This window comes from Mobula hypostoma, chromosome 12 (assembly GCF_963921235.1).
Source record: "Mobula hypostoma chromosome 12, sMobHyp1.1, whole genome shotgun sequence".
NCBI lineage: Eukaryota > Metazoa > Chordata > Chondrichthyes > Myliobatiformes > Myliobatidae > Mobula > Mobula hypostoma.
Genome location: NC_086108.1, coordinates 48,763,738 through 48,782,912, shown reverse-complemented (window position 1 = coordinate 48,782,912; position 19,175 = coordinate 48,763,738). Strand labels below are relative to the sequence as shown.

Here is a 19,175-nt window from a genome sequence, read left to right as displayed (position 1 = left end):
AAGATTCTAAGGGACAGGATTTACTTGCATTTGGAAAGGCGTGGACTTGTTAGGGAAAGTTAGAATGGCGGTATGCAGGAGAGGTTCTATCTTATGAATTTGATTTTAAAACTGCAAACACGAGGAAATCTGCAGATGCTGGAATTTCAAGCAACACACATAAAAGTTGCTGGTGAACGCAGCAGGCCAGGCAGCATCTCTAGGAAGAGGTACAGTTGATGTTTTTGGCTGAGACCCTTCGTCAGGACTAACTGAAAGAGGAGCTAGTAAGAGATCTGAAAGGGGGAGGGGGAGATCCGAAATGATAGGAGAAGACAGGAGGGGGAGGGATGGAGCCAAGAGCTGGACAGTTGATTGGCAAAAGGGATATGAGAGGATCATGGGACAGGAGGCCAAGGGAGAAAGAAAGGGGGAGGGGGGAATCCAGAGGATGGGCAAGGGGTATAGTGAGAGGGACAGAGGGAGAAAAAGGAGAGAGAAAAAGAATGTGTGTGTATATAAATAAATAATGGATAGGGTACGGGGGGAGGTGGGGCATTAGCGGAAGTTTGAGAAGATGTAGCCACACTCAGGTTGGAGGAACAATACCTTATATTCTGTCTGGGTAACCTCCAACCTGATGGCATGAACATTGACTTCTCAAATTTCCACTAATGAAGTCATTGCAGCTGTATGGATTTTTAGTGAGGCCATTTGGAAGGAGTGTGTGAGTTTCACCAGTATGTTGTATGGATTGGAGAGTTTCACCTGTAAGGAGAGGTTGGACAAACTCAGATACTCATTGTTTTTGTTGGAGCAAAGGTATGACTGATGCAAGTATAAAAAATTATGAGACACAGGTAAGTCCTTTTTTTGAAATGTCATACCAGAGAGCATAGGTTTAAGGTTGCTTTTCAAAAGTTAATAACAATCAGTGGCAAGTAAATTCCATAAATTTAACTTGAGTTGATTACAATAGTATTTTTTAATGAAGTGGAATGAATAATAATATGAACTGTATGCAATTTTTTTAAAGGTTGAACTTTTTTGACCAAATGTTATGTGTATTGTATATAGACTGATAGAAACTATTGAATTAAAGGTTAATTGCAGCTTAATTGGGACACATAGGGACCAGTATATTTTGGCTGAACTAAGCAGCTGCCCCTATTAGCTGAAGAGTCATGGAAATATTTAAAGAAAGACAAACTACCATTTAACTAAGTGCAATTTGTATTTTTAAATGGAATACAGAACAAAATTAGAATGCTGCCAATACCTCTACTGTAAAACTGTATTCATTCCTAATAATTATCAATGGAGGAATTTATAATGGTGCAGTATTCTTTTGATTGGCAGTAAATGAACAAAATCAGTGTAGACACCTAGTACAGATAATGGGCTGCCTTCAAACAAAGTTTTCGATGATTGTATACTCCAAATCTTCATTTTCATTGTAACATTCAAAATAATTGTTGATATCTTCAAATTCTTTGTAATTCCTAACTTTTTGAACTAGTGAAATCATTTCATTTTCACTCCTAACTATTTTTGGCATCTTCAAGCCTGAATGCTTGAAACTGGAAAGAACTAAACAGTTCACTATTTCTCCCCAACTATCACTGACAAAAATCACTGCTTTTTAAACACAAGCACACACAAGTGACTCTATTTTAAAAACTGTTCATTCTAAGTATGTTGTTGTGTCTAGCAGCCACATAAATGCATACGATTGGCACTAGTTAAGTGTTTGGCAACTATCTCCTGTCCCAATTATGCGGCATAGAAACGAAAGGAGTCTTGGCTATTTTATCGATTAAGATGTTCTTTAAAATTTGTCCCAAATAAGCTGCTGCTTCAAGCAAAAGGTGCAAATGAGGAGACGAAACATTAGTTTAGAGAATAAGAATTGCCCTTCCCATGTTAACATTAAGGCAAAGTTTACAAAATAATATAGAAGGGAAACCTGTCTGAAGAGGACATAAATTTAAAATAAATTATATAAATGCATTTTACAAATTGTAATCTTTTACAGATAACGGCTGTAATCTACTTGCTTCACTCTTTAGGGTTTCGTATGCTACATGTCACGTTAATGGAAAGTTATATATTGCATTCTTCATTATGAAAGTTTAGATTGCTCTGTCCAATTCACATGACAGCATTCAATCAAAGTTTATTGTCCAAAACAAATTGAATTAGTGTTATTCTTCATTGCTTTTCAATGGAAAAGCTCACAAGCTTAACCGTACAAGTCAAAATACAGGGAAAATAAATACTGTGTCATTCTTGGTCAATTTTAAATGGAGCTGCAATACTCTGTTAGCTAGCCTATGCAGAACAGTCCAAGCCTCCCACAGTAATGCTCTCCATTAAAATTCTGCATTACATTGAGGACTGCATTGTTGCTGCTTCTTGCACCCATGCTGAGCTTGTTAATTTCATCAGCTGCCTCCAACTTCCACCCTGTCCTTAAATTCACTTAGTCCATTTTTGATACTTCTCTCCCCTTTCTCAACCTCACTGTTTCCAACTCTGGAGAAAAACTGTTTACTGACATGTTTTTCTCAATCTATTGATTCCTGTGGCTATCTTGGCTATACCGCTTCCCACCCTGTCTCCTGTAAAAAATGCTGTTCCCTTTTCTCAGTTCCCTCATCTCCATGGCACCTGTTCCCAGGACGAGACCTACTTTTCTAGGACATCAAAGATGTCCTCCTCCAAAGAACGGAGTTTTCCTTCCTCCACCATTGATACTGCCCTTATTCACGTCTCCCCCATTTCCTGGACATCTGTGATCACCCCTTCTTTCTACTACCTTAACAGGGATAGAGTTCCTTTAGTCCTCACCTACCATGAGTCTCCATGAGTCTCCACATCCAGCATGTTCTTTGCAACTTCTGCCACCTTCAATGGGATCCTACCCCTAACCACATCTTTACTTCTCCTGCACCCCCTCTGCCCCAACTCTGTAGGGATTGTTCTCTCTGTGATTCCTTTGTCCATTAGTCCCATCCCACTAATCTCTCTCCTGGCACACTTATCCCAGAAAGTGAGGTGAATGCTACACCTGCTCATCCACCTTCCTCCTCCCTCCATTCAGGGCCTCAAACAGTCCTTCTCTACATAGGTGAGACCCACTGTAAATTGGAGGATTAATTTGTCAAGCACCTCTGCTCTATTTGCCAAAAGTGGAAGTTCTCTGTGGCTAACCATTGTAATTCCTATCCCCATTCCCATTCTGACATGCTGATTCATGGCTTCCTTTTCTGCCATGATGAGGCCACTCTGAGGGTGGAGGAGCAATAGCACATATTCTGTCAAAGTAGCCTCCAACCTGATGTTATGAACATTGATTTCTCCAATAGATAATATTTCCTCTTCCTTTCCCCTCCCCCCTCGTCCTTCTTCTTTTCCCCACTTTAGCCTCTTGCCTCTGACCTCTTCTCCTCACCTGCCTACCACCCCATCCACCCCACCCCTGGTGCCCCTCTTTCTTCCCTTTCTCCCATGATCTACTCTTCTCTCCTATCAGATCCTTCTTCATCCTTTTACTTTTCCCACCCACCTGACTTCACCTATCACCTTCCAGCTTGTCATCCTTCTCCCTCCCCTCAGTGTTTTATTCTGGCATCATTCCCCTTCTTTCCCAGTTCTGATGAAGGGTCTTGGCCCAAGATGTCAGCTGTTTATTCATTTTCATCAATGCTGCCTGAGTTCCTCCAGTGTTCTGTGTGTGTTGCTTTGTCATTGATGCCCAATGGAGGCGGTTATCTGTCCTGAAGGGGCGTTAGGGGAAATAGAAGTTATCGGGGGGGCATTCCACGATTCTTTGGGGGGGGGGAGGGGATGGTAAGCGCCACCCTAACATGAGGCTGTTAGTAGGGCAGGCACTACCAAAAATAAGTATGAGGGACTGGAACACAGGAAGATCCATAGCTCTGCAGGCGGTAAGCACTTGTCGTCACAATGCATGTGAAGATCAGCAATCTCATCAGACCTTACCAACCAAACATATATTAGGGATGCATAAATTAGCAACCTGGTGCTCAACAGTTCCCCTTGGCTTGCAGCACAGAACAAGTTCACGCAATTTAACATTAAGTCAAATACACCCCCTCAACTTTCTCTACAGTTCTACGGGAAACATGCCTCGCAATGGTACGGCGCTGGCTGGAACCAAATGGTGAAATACAGCAAATCAGTGAACCTGCCGACCCTGAGGTGTTCAGAGCGGCCTTGGCTTCGTATATGCTGTCACGTACCAGCTCTGATTATTATGAGACCTTTGGTGATTGGTCTATCACACTAACTGGAATAGAATAAAGGTAGCTTGCTGAACCACAGCTCTATCGCACTAACGTTCAGATTCCAATCTGAATCCATGTCATCGTAATTTTCAATTCCACTGGATGAGTCAATTGTGAGACAACGAGGCATTGCTAATGCAATACGTATGGTTTATCAAAAATGGAAATGTTTATGAAGACCAACACACAGAAAATGCTGGAGGAACTCAGCAGGCCAGGCAGCATCTATGGGAGAAAAGTATAGTTGACATTTCGGACCGAAACCCTTTGGCAAGACTGGAGAAAAAAAAAGCTGAGGAGTAATTTAAAAGGTGGGGGGAGGGTAGAGAGAACCACCAGGTGATAGATAAAACTTGGAGGGGGAGGGATGAAGTAAAGAGCTGGGAAGTTGATTGGTGAGATGGGAAAAGGGGATGGGTAATGGAGAAGGGGGTTTTGGGGGCATTGCCCCCCACCTTTTAAATCTACTCAGCTTTTTTTCTCCAGTCCTACCGAGAGGTTTTGGCCTGAAAAATCGACTGTACTTTTTTCCATAGATGCTGCCTGGCCGGCTGAATTCCTCCAGCATTTTGTATGTGTTGCTCAGGTTTTCAGGATCTGCAGATTTTGTCTTGTTTGAAGCTTATGAAGAGATTCTCTTGAAAACGTATCAATAGAGGATCAATCTACCAAGAACTCAAAATGTATATTGAGGATAAAAGTACTCCAGTTAGGAACATGGTTTCTTGTGCAACACATGGCACCATATATGATAGGTTGCCATGCTGGTTCAGTGGCATTTATAAAAAAAGAAATTCCAAGTCCATTTGCAATCCATTCTGTAATTCATCATCAATGACTCGCAGCTGAAAACCTCACCCAGCAACTTTTTTCAAGCATGACTCTTGTAATAGAGGGGACGAACTAGAAACATAAGGATGGAGATGAGAATAAGAAAAGTTAAGAACGACAGCAGAATCGACAGAGCAGAAAGCTCAAGAAGGGATCGTACAGTATGGCCAAGTGAAATAGGAACTGATATGGGAGGTGAGGGGAGTAATGGATTAAAAGTAGTATATATGAATGCACGGAGTATAAGAAATAAAGTAAATGAGCTTGAGGCACAGTTGGAAATTGGTAAGTATGATATTGTGGGAATAACAGGGACATGGCTTCAAGTGGACAGGGCCTGGGAAATGAATATTCAAGGTATATGTCCTATCGAAAGGACAGACTGATAGGCAGAGGGGGTGGGGTGGCTCTGTTGGTGAGGAATGATATTCAGTCCCTTGCGAGGGGGGACATAGAATCGGGAGACGTAGAGTCAGTATGGATAGAACTGAGAAATTCTAAGGGTAGAAAGACCCTAATGGGAGTTATCTACAGGCCCCCAAACAGTAGTCTGGATGTAGGGTGTAAGTTGAATCGAGTTAAAATTGGCATGTCGCAAAGGTAATGCTACAGTTGTTATGGGGGACTTCAACATGCAGGTAGACTGGAGGAATCAGGTTGATACTGAACCCCAAGAAAGGGAGTTTGTGGAGTCTCTCCGAGATGGATTCTTAGAACAGCTTGTACTGGAGCCTACCAGAGAGAACGCAATTCTAGATTTAGTGTTGTGCAGTGAACCGGATTTGATCAGGGACCTCGAGGTAAAGGAGCCATTGGGAGGTAGTGACCATAATATGATAAGTTTTAATCTACAATTTGAAAGGGAGAAGGGAAACTCAGAAGTGTCAGTATTACAGTTGAACAAAGGGAACTATGGTGCTATGAGGGAGGAGCTGGCCAAAGTTCAATGGAACGATACCCTAGCAGGGATGACAGTGGAACTGCAATGGCAAGTGTTTCTGGGAATAATGTGGAAGGTGCAGGATCAGTTCGTTCCAAAGAGGAAGAAAGATCCTAAGGGGAGTAAGGGGAGGCCGTGGCTGACAAGGGAAGTAATGGACAGTATAAAAATAAAAGAGAAGTATAACATAACAAAGACGAGTGGGAAGCCAGAGGATTGGGAAACTTTTAAAGAGCAACAGAGGGTAACTAAAAAGGCAATACACGGAGAAAAAATAAGGTACAAAGGTAAACTAGCCAAGAATATAAAGGAGGATAGTAAAAGCTTCTTTAGGTATGTGAAAAGGAAAAAAATAGTTAAGATCAAAATTGGGCCCTTGAAGACAGAAGCGGGTGAATTTATTATGAGGAACAAGGAAATGGCAGACGAGTTGAACAGGTACTTTGGATCTGTCTTCACTAGGGAAGACACAAACAATCTCCCAGATGTAATAGTGGCCAAAGGACCTAGCGTAATGGATGAACTGAAGGAAATTTATATTAGGCAGGAAATGGTGTTGGCTAGGCTGTTGGGTCTGAAGGCTGATAACTCCCCAGGACCTGATGGTCTGCATCCCAGGGTACTTAAGGAGGTGGCTTTAGAAATCGTGGATGCATTGGTAATCATTTTCCAATGTTCTATAGATTCAGGATCAGTTCCTGTGGATTGGAGGCTGGCTAATGTTGTCCCTCTCTTCAAGAAGGGAGGAAGAGAGAAGTCAGGGAATTATAGACCGGTTAGCCTGACGTCGGTGGTGGGAAAGATGCTGGAGTTAATTATAAAAGATGAAATTACGACACATTTAGATAGCAGTAACAGGATCAGTCCAAGTCAGCATGGATCTACGAAGGGGAAATCATGCTTGACTAATCTACTGGAATTTTTTGAGGATGTAACTATGAAAATGGACAAGGGAGAGCCAGTGGATGTAGTGTACCTGGACTTTCAGAAAGCCTTTGATAAAGTCCCACATAAAAGATTAATGGGCAAAATTAGGGCACATGGTATTGGGTGCAGAGTACTGACGTAGATTGAAAATTGGCTGGCTGACAGAAAACAAAGAGTAGCGATTAACGGGTCTCTTTCGGAATGGCAGGCGGTGACCAGTGGGGGTACCGCAGGGTTCAGTGCTGGGACCGCAGCTGTTTACAATATATATTAATGATTTAGATGAGGGAATTAAAAGTAACATTAGCAAATTTGCCCGTGACAAAGCTGGGTGGCAGTGTGAAATGTGAGGAAGATGTTATGAGAATGCAGGGTGACTTGAACAGGCTGGGTGAGTGGGCAAATGCATGGCAGATGCAGTTCAATGTGGATAAATGTGAGGTTATCCACTTTGGTGGTAAGAACAGGAAGGCAGATTATTATCTAAATGGAATAAGTTAGGAAAAGGGGAAGCACAACGAGATCTAGGTGTTCTTGTATATCAGTCACTGAAAGCAAGCATGCAAGTACAGCAGGCAGTGAAGAAAGCTAATGGCATGCTGGCCTTCATAACAAGGGGAATTGAGTATAAGAGCAAAGAGGTCCTTCTGCAGCTGTACAGGGCCCTGGTGAGACCACACCTGGAGTACTGTGTGCAGTTTTGGTCTCCGAATTTGAGGAAGGACATTCTTGCTATTGAGGGAGTGCAGCGTAGGTCCACAAGGTTAATTCCCGGGATGGCGAGACTGTCGTATGTCGAAAGATTGGAGCGACTGGGCTTGTATACTCTGGAATTTAGAAGGCTGAGAGGGGATCTTATTGAAACATATAAGATTATTAAGGGATTGGACACACTGGAGGCAGGAAGCATGTTCCCGCTGATGGGTGAGTCCAGAACCAGAGGCCACAGTTTAAGAATTTCACCCAGAGAGTGGTGGATATATGGAATGCTCTGCCCCAGAAGGCTGTGGAGGCCAAGTCTCTGGATGCTTTCAAGAAAGAGATGGATAGAGCTCTTAAAGATAGCGGAATCAAAGGTTATGGGGATAAGGCAGGAACTGGATACTGCTTGTGGATGATCAGCCATGATCACAGTGAACGGCGGTGCTGGCTCGAAGGGCCGAATGGCCTACTGTACCTATTGTCTATAATATCTGCTATCAACAAAATTAAAGCTCATCCATTAAACAGCAGAATATTTCACCAGTTATACCAAGATAATTAATTTAAACACTTCTTCACACTGGAATGCACTGGCTGTCAAAAGGCTGCTGCTGAAAACATTTCTTTGATCTTTTTGACACTGATTGAATTTTTCATCAATGTTGATAAGAGCTTGGGAAACAAGATTGAATTTCTATGTGGAGATGTGGCATAGAAACTGACCATTTGAAATATGAAACTGCAGGGTGATAATTTCAATTTAGCCCAGGCAAGAAGTGCAGTGTCCACTTTTATCAGAAATATGTATGCAAAGCTTTGGGAGAAGAATGTTCTCAGTTTCCCTGCATGGAAAATATGGCACTCTTTCACAGACAGTGATTTGCACCTGCAGTCACTGAAGAAGGATTTTCAGAATTGATTCAAGGATTTGAATGATCTGGAAATTCTGAACTGGGTAATTAACCCATTTCTTTGCAAGATACAAGAACAGGAAGAGAGCTTGCAAGAAGAAATTATTGAAATTCAGAATGATGAAGAAGTAAAAATGCTTGTCAAAATGTCATCTTTTGTGGTATATGGCTACACTCTTGAAGTTTCTTGTTCTTTGGAGAAGACTCAGAATTGCTCTTTGCATTTCCATTCCTCCTACCTTATTAAGAGGCTTCAGTTCAGTGAACCAAATACACTCAAAAAGCAGAAACTTTGGACATTGTTACATGTGGGGACTTAAGGCTTTTGCTGTCACAACTTGAACCAAATATATCAACTCTTGCTAAAAAAAAACCATCAAGCTTAAGGATCACGTTGATATCCAAGCTGCTGTACAGTGCACAGGTACTGTGTAAGCTGGGTTTAAAGACAAATAAAAATTTAAAGCAGACTTATTTTTCTCATATTGGCATATGGTAGACATTTTTACACTACGGGGGGGCGCTGGAAAATATGTGGGGGCAAGTATGAAGGTGCTTTAGTGCAGTGTTGGGCTTAAAAAAAAGGTTGTGAAGCAGTGCTCTAAGTGAGCCACTTGAGATTTTTACTTTGGAATTCCAGTCAGAATCATCAGAATCCAGTTTAATATCACCGGCATATGTTGTGAAGTTTGTTATGCAGTAGCAGTGCATTATAATATATAAAAACTGAATTACAGTAAATGTTATATATATATGTGTGTGTGTGTGTGTGTATGTATATATATTGAAACAAGTAGTGTTTTTTTAAAAAAAAAAGGTAGTGAGGTAATGTTCATGGGTTCAATGTCCATTCTGAAATCTGATGGCAGAGGGGTAGACCAGATGATTCAGTTTTTTAAAAAAATTCCATATTGTGAATGATCTAAATTTAAATTGCAATGCTCATTTATGTATGCTTCTCAGTTGCTGGATGGGGGAAATTAACCATAGGTATATTTTAATGAAAGATCAGTAATTGTAATTATATAAAAAGATCCTGATTAGAATCATGATGAATCTGCATTGAAAAAGTTTTTTTCTTCAGCCTTTCGTGTGTAAAATATAGCTCCATAGCAACAGGTCCAGTGTAGTCAAGCCCTTATGTGAGCACATAATAGAGGCTTATGCATCATAATAGTATTACAATGTTTTGGTCACTACATTTGACAGCAGCATTTCTGCCTGCTCGTGACTATATCCCTGATCCCATGGCTCATGTTTGAACAGCAGGACCCCCTCCAATGCAAGACCATCCTTAATCTATAGACCAATAGCGCTGATCCCTATTTACAGAACATTGATCTCAAAGGTGATTGTGGGATTTTGTTCATAAATTATCTGCCACTAGATGCACTTTTTTGTGTGCAAAGTTGTTATTAGCCTGTTTAGAATTTTGTGATTTTCTGTAGGCAATGGGGGGGGGGGGTGGTGGTGGTGCATGTTATGTAAATAATCCTAAAATTGCAAATTACAGGAGGCTTCTGTTTCATATGAGGAGGGCAAGTGAGTTGCTTCTGATTTTATTATTTGGCTTTGTTTATTAATGGATGTTGAATTTGGTGAATCATTTGCTAATCAGTACTAAACATTTGTGGGGGAAAAATGGTGGTTTATTATATGATTATATATGGTCTATTGAATGATTAATTTTTTTTGCCCAACTTTGTTGACCAAACTCAACTGTATTAAACTGGGCTGCTGGTTTTATCAACCCACTTATGAAATTCTCAAAAGTCTGCCCACTACATTATTGGGAATTGAGTTTACATAATAATTGCTGCTCTGGCTAGTGATTCTCAAGGTTGTGTGATAGTAAAAATGATAGAATTGTTACAAATCATGTTTACTTCCTTGTCTTAACCATTACCATAATTTCATGAAATTGTACTGAAATTGTCTTTCCATTCGGACTAAAATTTTTTAACATTTCTGTTCCTGCTTAATAGATAGAATTAATTAGATTTCTCCTAATCCTAGCTGTGTACTCCTGTTTTGATTTTACACATCATTTGGGATTTGTGGACACATTTCTTGATGCATTGATATAATGTTATCATCTTTCATTAACTCTGGTAGCTTTTAATAGAGAACTGGTAGTTAGATAAGTATGTTGCATACACAGTAAGTTTTGCATCGTTGTTACAACTGCATGAGTAAAGTAGATTAAAAAAAAACTTTAATGTCTTGGTATAACAGCTGTAGAAAGTTCAAACTGAAAGTTTTAAAAAAAATATTTCAGAGCAACAGTATTTTGAAGTGGAAAAACGACTAACCCAGACACAAGAAAAGTTAGTATCAGAAACTCAAGAATGTCAGAAATTGCATGAGGAACTATCTACACTTAGTAAGTACTGCTGTACATTTTTTTTTAAGATAGCTTGATTTCTAAATCTTGATTTTAAATCTTGAATTTGCACGATATTGGGTATTGTCAGGTGGGTCCATCTTGAGATCCTGAGTTACGCTTGCAGGAGAACTGTTGCACGTTTGTGACTGGGTTCTAAATTTAAAAGTTATTTAATTTTCTGCATTGTGGAATGGGACTGAATATCCAACATTTTTGATAATGAATTATTACAATGTGCAATGGATCAATTATCTTTGCTTTATGGTATTTATTGCTTATAGGTGACGAATTAAAAGAAACTAAGAGTAAAAATAAGGATCTAGAATCTTCTAAGGAAAAACTGATGAATACAGAGGTATGTATTGGGAATTACAATGTTTTATTTATCCTTGACAAATTTAGTTAACAATGATAAGGAACCATGTACTAAGTTTAGGAATTTGAAATGGAATAGTGCCTTTGAGGATGGTAAAAGAATCAGGAAAGAAATTAAACAAGGAATTAGGAGTGTGATTGGGGCAATGAAACATCTGGCAAGTAGTGAGAATCCCAAGGCATTTTATATGTGTATTAGCAAGAAAGTAGATGAGATCCACACAAGGACAAAGGGGGAAATTTGTGTGTGGAGCCAGAGGAAATGGGTTAGGTCCTTAGTGGATACTTTGCATTGATAATCATCAAAGAGAAATTACTTGTGTAATAGTGAGATCACGGAATGTTATATTGATACTCTAGGGCATTTTGATATTAAGGTTAGGAAGGTGTTGGGTGGCTTTAAAAATCATTAAGATGGAAAAGCATTCAGGGCCTGGATACTGTAGGTGGCAGAGGAGGAAATTGCAAGGGCTGTAACAGAATTTTTTTTGTGATCTCTTTAGCCATGGTCAAGATCTCAGGTTTGTTTCTTTGTTTAAGAAGGACAGAAAAGATAATACAGAAAATTGTAGGTCAGTGAACCTTGCATTACTGGTAGGGAAGTTAGTGGCAAAGGTTGTTAGTGGAGATTTACTTGCATTTGACAAAGCATGGACTTGTTAGGGAAGGTCAGTTGGTTTTGTGTAAGGGCGAGTCATGTCACATTTTTTTTGAGGAAGTGACAGATGTTTACAGGTAATTGAGTGGTTGTTGTTGTTAAATTGAATTATAGCATTTGACAAGGTTCCTTTTGATCCAGAAAATGAAATCACATGGACCACAGTGACCAATTGTGGAAGCGAGGATGGAGTGGCTTGAACCAGCATTTTTTGAATCGAAAATGTAAATAACTGGTGTATTTAACTTTTATTTCATTTTGAAACAGGGCCAGCTTTCTCGTGCAAAAGATGAATTGGATAATGAAAAACGAGAGCTAGTAAGAACTCTTGAACGTAGATCACAGGAAGTGGAACATCTGAATGGTATGATGAGTACCTTCAATTGAAATTTAGCTTCACTTTGTACTTAAGGACACTATCTTTCTGAAAGATGTACCTAGTTTAATTCTGAGTTTTTAAAACAATTCTAATGCATATGATGTGCACAGTTGTTTATCAGTTAACTTTACATCTCATCTGCATATGTACCTGTTTCTTCTTGAAAGCTCTTGTGAAAGACAGAAAACTGAAATGGAGTTGGGAATAGTGACTTTGGTAAATGCAGATGATATAAGCAGTTGTGAGGAATGATCTTGCCTCTGAACAAGTTTAGTTCTAGTTTGGACAGAGATAGAAAGAGACAACAAACATCACTAATTGGAGTGATTGCACACATCTTCTCCCAATAAAATTTGTAGATTATTAATAAGAAAATAGGTCGTCGTGGCATGGTTAGATTAGTCTGCTTGCAAGAGAAGGTAGATGAAATTGATGAAACACTAAGTTCATTAGTTATATTTGGGATTATTTACTGGAGCACAACATTTCCAGCAGAATTTCTCGTGTTTACATGTTTAGATTTTGTTTCAGATTTTGTATTATGTAATGAGATGCAATGAAAGTGTAAGGGAGCATTGAGGAAAAATGGTCATGTGTAAAATATGATGTTACCCTCTTGGCAACCTTAGGTCAAAAACTAGAATAATAAATAAAACAAGTATAAGGGGTGGGAAAGCTGCACTTCACCTGTGTGTCTGTTGGGGTCATCTATTGTATCCAGTGGTCTCAGTCTGGCTTCCTGTATATCCGTGAGACCTGACATAGATTGAGAGACCACTTCGTTGGGTGCCTTTGCTCCATCTGCTACAAAGAGTGGGATTTCCCAGTGGCCACCCATTTCAATTCTACTTTCCATTCCCATTCCAATATGTTAGTCCATGGACGCCTCTACTGCCACGATGAGGCCACACTTGGGTTGGAGGAGCAGCATCTTTTGTTCTGTCTGGGTAGCCACCAACCTGATGGTATGAACATCAATTTCTTGAACTTCCGGTGATTGCCCCCCCCCCCCCCACCATTCCCCATTTCTGTTTTCCCCCTCTTATGTTGTCTCCTTTACTGCCCAACACCTCCCTCTGATGCTTCTCCCTCTTCACTTTCTTCCATGGTCTTCTATCCTCCTATCAGATCTCCCCCTCCTCCAGTCCTTTATCTTTTCACCAACTTCCCAGCTCTTTGCCAATCCTTACCCGCCTCTCCTGGTTTCACCTATCACCTTGTGCTTCTTCCTCCCCTCCTCCCACCTCCTTCATCTGACTTCTTTCCCCTTCCTTTCCAGTCCTGATGAAGTTGTGTGTGTTTCTGTTGGGTGGGAAAGATGTTTTGTGGTGGAAATTTGGTTAAGGTTAAGATTTCCTCTCTAGCTATGTAGACAAATGAAAGGTTCACTGATATTTTGAGCAACGCACAAAATGCTAGTGGATCTCAGCAGGTAATAGGTGATGCCAGGTGGGTGGAGAGGGGAGATGAAATTGGAAGGTTATAGATGGGGGGGGCGGGGGGGGAAGAAAAGGCAAAGGGCTGGAGGAGAAGGATTCTGATAGGAGAGAAGAGTGGATCATGGGAGAAAGAGAAGGAGGAGGGGCACCAGAGGGAGGTGATGGGGTAGGTGAGTAGGCTAAGAGGCTAGAGAGGGGAATAGAAGAAGAGGGAAGATGAGCGGAAAAGAAGAGAAAAAATATTGGAAAGGGGCTATTGATGTTTACTCTGAAATTGAAGGTCTCAATCCTCTTGACCTCAACATCATTGTAGATTGGAGCATGTGTGCTGCCTGCTTCCTGAAGTCAAGTTGATTTGTTAAAGAACAGAAATTGGACAAAGAATAATGTGTAATTTCAACATTTGTACTTAGCACTTACTGTAAGCTCTCTATAATTGTAGTTAATTTTGTATTCTATGTGTAGTAGGGTATTGAGTATTTGTATTTGATGGGAATCAAGTTATGTGGGAATAATTAATATATATCTAACATTTTTTGACCTCTGGAGAATTCGTAGTTAATTTTCGCAGATAGGGGACTTCAAATTTAAGAAAGTAAATTGAGTATGTTGCACAAATTGAAGTACCTTATAAAATTTGCTCAACATGAAAACTGGATGCATAGGTGTGAATTTTGATTGTGAGGAGCAAAAGTGAAAACGTTGAGAAAAAATTGCCTTGTATGATCAGCAAGTTTAGGAAATGTCATTGGTGACACCTTGTAATGGGAAGGCATAATTTCCTTTAACATATTGTCATTCCATAGCTTTCCTCTTTAACATACTGTAACTCTTCCCATCTATGAAAACAATTTTAAAATATTTTGTGTAGTTCTAAGAGCCATAAACAATGCAGTACTTTGACTGCCATCTCTTGATTTGTATCATAAATATAACATCTGGCATTTATCACTGAACAATGTTCAAATTCAAAGTGCATTTATTAAAAAAGACTATAAATTATACAATTTTGAGATTTGTTTGTTTACCGGTAGCCACAAAGCAAGAAACCCAAAAGAACCCAATTAAAGAAAAAAAAATAAATGACCAACATCTGATGTGCAAGAGAAAGAAAGAACCACAAATTATGTAAACAGTTGAAGTGTGCACATTTAATTTCCACCCTTTCACTCCCTTAAGATCAACTAGCTTGGCATAGATTGCTACCGGGTTTGTTTCCTAGTTGACTACCTTAAGTAAACGCGCGCGCATGCGCACGCACACACACACACACACACACACACACACACACACACACACACACACACACACAGAGCTTAGTAAAGGATGATGTTAAAAGACAGCATGAAAGCAAAAGAGGGGGCATACAATATTGCAAAAAGTGGGAAGCTTTTAAATACAAACAGGTGGCAATGAGGGGAGGAAAAATAAAATATGAAAAAAGCTAGCTACTGATAGAAAAGAGAATACCAAAAGTTATTTCAGATGTATGAAGAATAAAATAGAGGTAAGAGTGGACATCGTACTGCTGGAAAATCATGCTTCAATATGGAAGACGCTAGCGTTATGCCAGAAATTCTAGAGTGTCGGGGCTCAGAAATGACTAGATACTGTTACTGAAGACGAGCTGCTTGGGAAGCTGAAAATTCTGCAGGTGAATATGTCCAATGGACTGCACCCTAGAGTTCTGAAGGGGAGAGGTGAAGAGATTGTGGAGAGATTAGTAGTAGTCTCTCAAGAATTACTAGAGTCAGAAATCACTCTAGAGATCTGGAAAATTGCAGGTGTCACTCTTTAAGAAGGGAAGTGGCAAAAGAAGGGGAAATCGTGGCTCAGATATGTTGAATCATGCACTGTATTCTCTTTGATAGTCGATTGATTGTTGATTTGTTTAGTCATGAGTACATTTTGCAACAAAGCCGTTTATTGAATTGAAACATTTTGTCTTATTACAGCGGATTTAAAACGTCTAAATGATAAACTTGTGGAAGCAAATTCGGTTAAAATAGACCTTCAGTTAAAACTTGATGAGCTTCAAGTATCAGAAGTCTCTGTTAAGGTGAGTTTTTCAATGGCTATTGGATAAAATATTGCTGATTTAATCCTTTTTTGGTAAAACTGTTAGCTAATCACTAGACATTATGACATTTTCTTCTGTCATAGATGTCATGACACTGATTGCAATGTAACTCCAGACATACAGTTGTAAAAAAAAAGTTTGTGAACCCTTTGCAATTACCTGGTTTTCTGCATTAATTACTCATAAAATGTCTGATCTTCATCTAAGTCACTATAATAGACAAATACAATCTGCCTAAACTAATAGCACACAAACAATTGTACTTCCCCTGTGTTTATTGAACACATTGTTTAATCATTCACAGTCCAGGCATGGAAAAAGTATGTGAACCCTTGTATTTAATAACTGGTAGAACCTCCTTTAACAGCAATAACCTCCATCAAATGTTTCCTGTAGCTGTTGATCAGACTTGCACAATAGTGAGGAGGAAGTTTAGACCATTCCTCTGTTCAAAACTGTTTCAGTTCATTAATATTTCTGGGATACCTTGCATGAACAGCCCTCTTCAGGTCATGCCACAGCATCTCAATTGGGTTAAGGTCTGGACTCTGCCATTCCAAAACAAATTTTCTTTTTGTAGAATTTCTCCATATAAAATTTACTGGATGAGTGGGTGTAAGTTAACATCTTAATTGTTTAATAAGCTATGAATATTGTCCAAGCATAGACTATTAAGGTTATTTCAAAATTCCATGCTTTTAAATATTTGAATCTTTCCCCCCCACTTCTATACTTATAATGACTTCAATGTTGTTGAATGCAAGATGATCAAGCTGATACCTGAGATACAAATGAAAAGAGGAATAGTTGGATCTTGTGGTGGCTGCCTTTGAGGTTGGATGATGCTCCCTGGCAATACATTGGACTTTCTTATTAAGATTAAGATCCAGCCATTGCTGTGAATTGGATTTGATTCAGTGTACTTTTATGTTGTTTGAGTTAAACATCCAAAATGTACAAACCTTGAAAGTTATTGTAATCATAATAAGTAAGCATTGTTTTTGATACTCTTGAACACACTGGGTAATTATTCTTGAGGAATAGGGACATGAACTTCATGAGTAATAACTAGAACATGCTACTTCAAACATGCTCCAAGTATAAATATATTTCAAAAGCATCGACACAGATTAATAAACAAATTAAATTGTTTAAATGCTCCAAACGTAATTGATGTTAATAAACAGCTGGCCTCCATTGTCATGATTGGTAGTGATTTGACAAGATGCAGTCGTATAAAAAGAAACTTCTTTTAGACCAATGCACAGTATGGAGTCATTATCCAAGTTATATGAAAGCTGTTTACTTTGTATACAGTCACTGGTTGCTCATCATGTACATACAAAAATGGTTTGGAAAATTTCAAGGTGGTGTCTGGGGTTCACCTTGTATGTGAGCAGTGAGGAAAGATTGTAGCAATATCCTATTAGATGAGACTCCTGGAATGATATGGTGCTTTGAGAAGAGTTAAATAGGATTGGTATCATTTACTGGAGTAAATAAGTAGGATTGGTATCATTTACTGGAGTAAATAGGTAATCACAGTGAAAAATAGAATTTGAAAGGCATTAGTAAGTCAGTGCTGAGGGCCTATTTCTTCCTGTTGGATCAGTCACGTTAAATACAGTGGCTCCAAGTGTAATGGAAGACACTTGACTGGATCGAATACTGGATTACTACTCCAGTAAGTCTGCCATCTGGGACAAAGATTGCTGAACTGACAACCTATCCACTACCCTAAATGTTCTGCAGAATAGTCCAACTACTCCTTCCAAGCATGTGACCTCTACTTTGAAGGAGAATAAGTAGCAAGTGCATGGAACACCCCATGCAAGTTCTACCTCAAGGCTAGGATGTATATTGCCATTTCATCATCGTTAGATCTAAATTCTGGAGCACTCTGTCCAGTGGGCTTACCTTCAATGGGAATGATTCTGTGATTGGTAAACCAATTTTTTTGCAGTATCGTGAAAAGCGTCTGGAACAAGAAAAAGAATTATTAATGAATCAGAACAGTTGGTTGAATACAGAAATAAAAACAAAGACGGATGAACTTGTCGGACTTCGTCGAGAAAAAAGCAATGAAATTCTCGAGCTCCGATGCAATCTGGAGAACAAGAAAGACGAGGTAATCTGTCCTTTTTGCTTGGTGAATACAAACAATAACATTTCTATCTTTCTCAGCAACCCAAAGGTTCAAGACAAAGTTGAGTTTATTATCGTATGTGCATGTATATGCATGTGTAATCAAGCTTAATTGAAGCAGCATCACAGACATATAATACATTCAGAAGAAAAAAAACATAAATACAATTTTAAAAAGAAAGAACGAATTTAAAACAGTCCATTTTACTATTTTTTATCTGAACTTGATGGAAGGGTTTATTTAATTTGAAAGCTAGAAATTAAATCTACAACACTCAAACTCAGCACAATTACTAGGTTTTAATGTATCACATGCAGACTTGAAGGGAGTCTGCCACTTAATGCTTTTCTTCTTACTTTCACCTGTGAAACCTCTCTGAACGCATTCACATTTGATTCTCTGGCACTGACTAACCCGGTTGTTGATTTTTAACTGTTACCTTCTACAGATTTGCAGCCTAGAAGAGCAAATTCATACGTTAAAAGCAGCTAAGGAAAACCTTGAGGAGCAGGTTGAGGATTTAATGAATAAATTGAAGGAGGTTAGTCTTTGTTAACGGTAATTGAATGAGCAAAAATAATATTCAAAAATTGGAACATGTTTCCCCAGTTCAGTTATGGTGCACATTAAAATAGTTTCTGTCATTGTTCATCTTTCAAATTTATTTTTCTCTGTTAGCTTTCCAATGTACCAAGCTACACCAATAATCCACTACAATAGTTGGGGTAGAATTTAGCAGAAAGTTTTAAAAAATCAAGCCATTCAGTGTCTGGTATTTTCTGAAATCAAATCTGTAAACTTCTCTATATAGAGGAAATAGTGAAGCAGGTGTGTAGTAATAAATAAATTATACTTTCATTGGAAATTCATGTTTACGGCTATCTAGGGTTAGGTCTGTTTATACCAAGCTTACATCTGTTTCTGTTTTCTGATCAGTCCAAGGAACAGTCGGCAACTATGGAAGAGAGGTTTCGAAACGAATTGAATGCACATGTGAAGTTGTCAAATTTGTACAAGGTATAATCTTTTCTCTTTTAAATGTTACTTAGTTGCACAGAGCACTTGGAATTTCCAGAGAAATGCTGGTAAATTTTTCAAGGACTGTTTCCACC

The 19,175-nt window shown here is 39.1% G+C and overlaps 1 protein-coding gene across 5 annotated transcripts in view; it reads left to right on the top strand.

Moving 5' to 3' along the window:
• Window positions 1-19,175, top strand: part of tprb (translocated promoter region b, nuclear basket protein) — a 77,809-nt gene that overhangs the window by 3,608 nt on the left and 55,026 nt on the right. For 4 of the 5 annotated variants that reach the window (XM_063064035.1, XM_063064032.1, XM_063064033.1 and 1 more), the window contains exons 2-8: window positions 10,879-10,983; window positions 11,268-11,341; window positions 12,287-12,383; window positions 15,793-15,896; window positions 17,881-18,045; window positions 18,512-18,604; window positions 19,000-19,080. In XM_063064035.1, the coding sequence (XP_062920105.1) occupies window positions 10,879-10,983; window positions 11,268-11,341; window positions 12,287-12,383; window positions 15,793-15,896; window positions 17,881-18,045; window positions 18,512-18,604; window positions 19,000-19,080 (719 nt within the window). Of the gene's footprint in view, window positions 1-10,114; window positions 10,143-10,878; window positions 10,984-11,267; window positions 11,342-12,286; window positions 12,384-15,792; window positions 15,897-17,880; window positions 18,046-18,511; window positions 18,605-18,999; window positions 19,081-19,175 lie in introns of those variants that run through there. The other variant, XM_063064034.1, reaches the window with a different exon arrangement.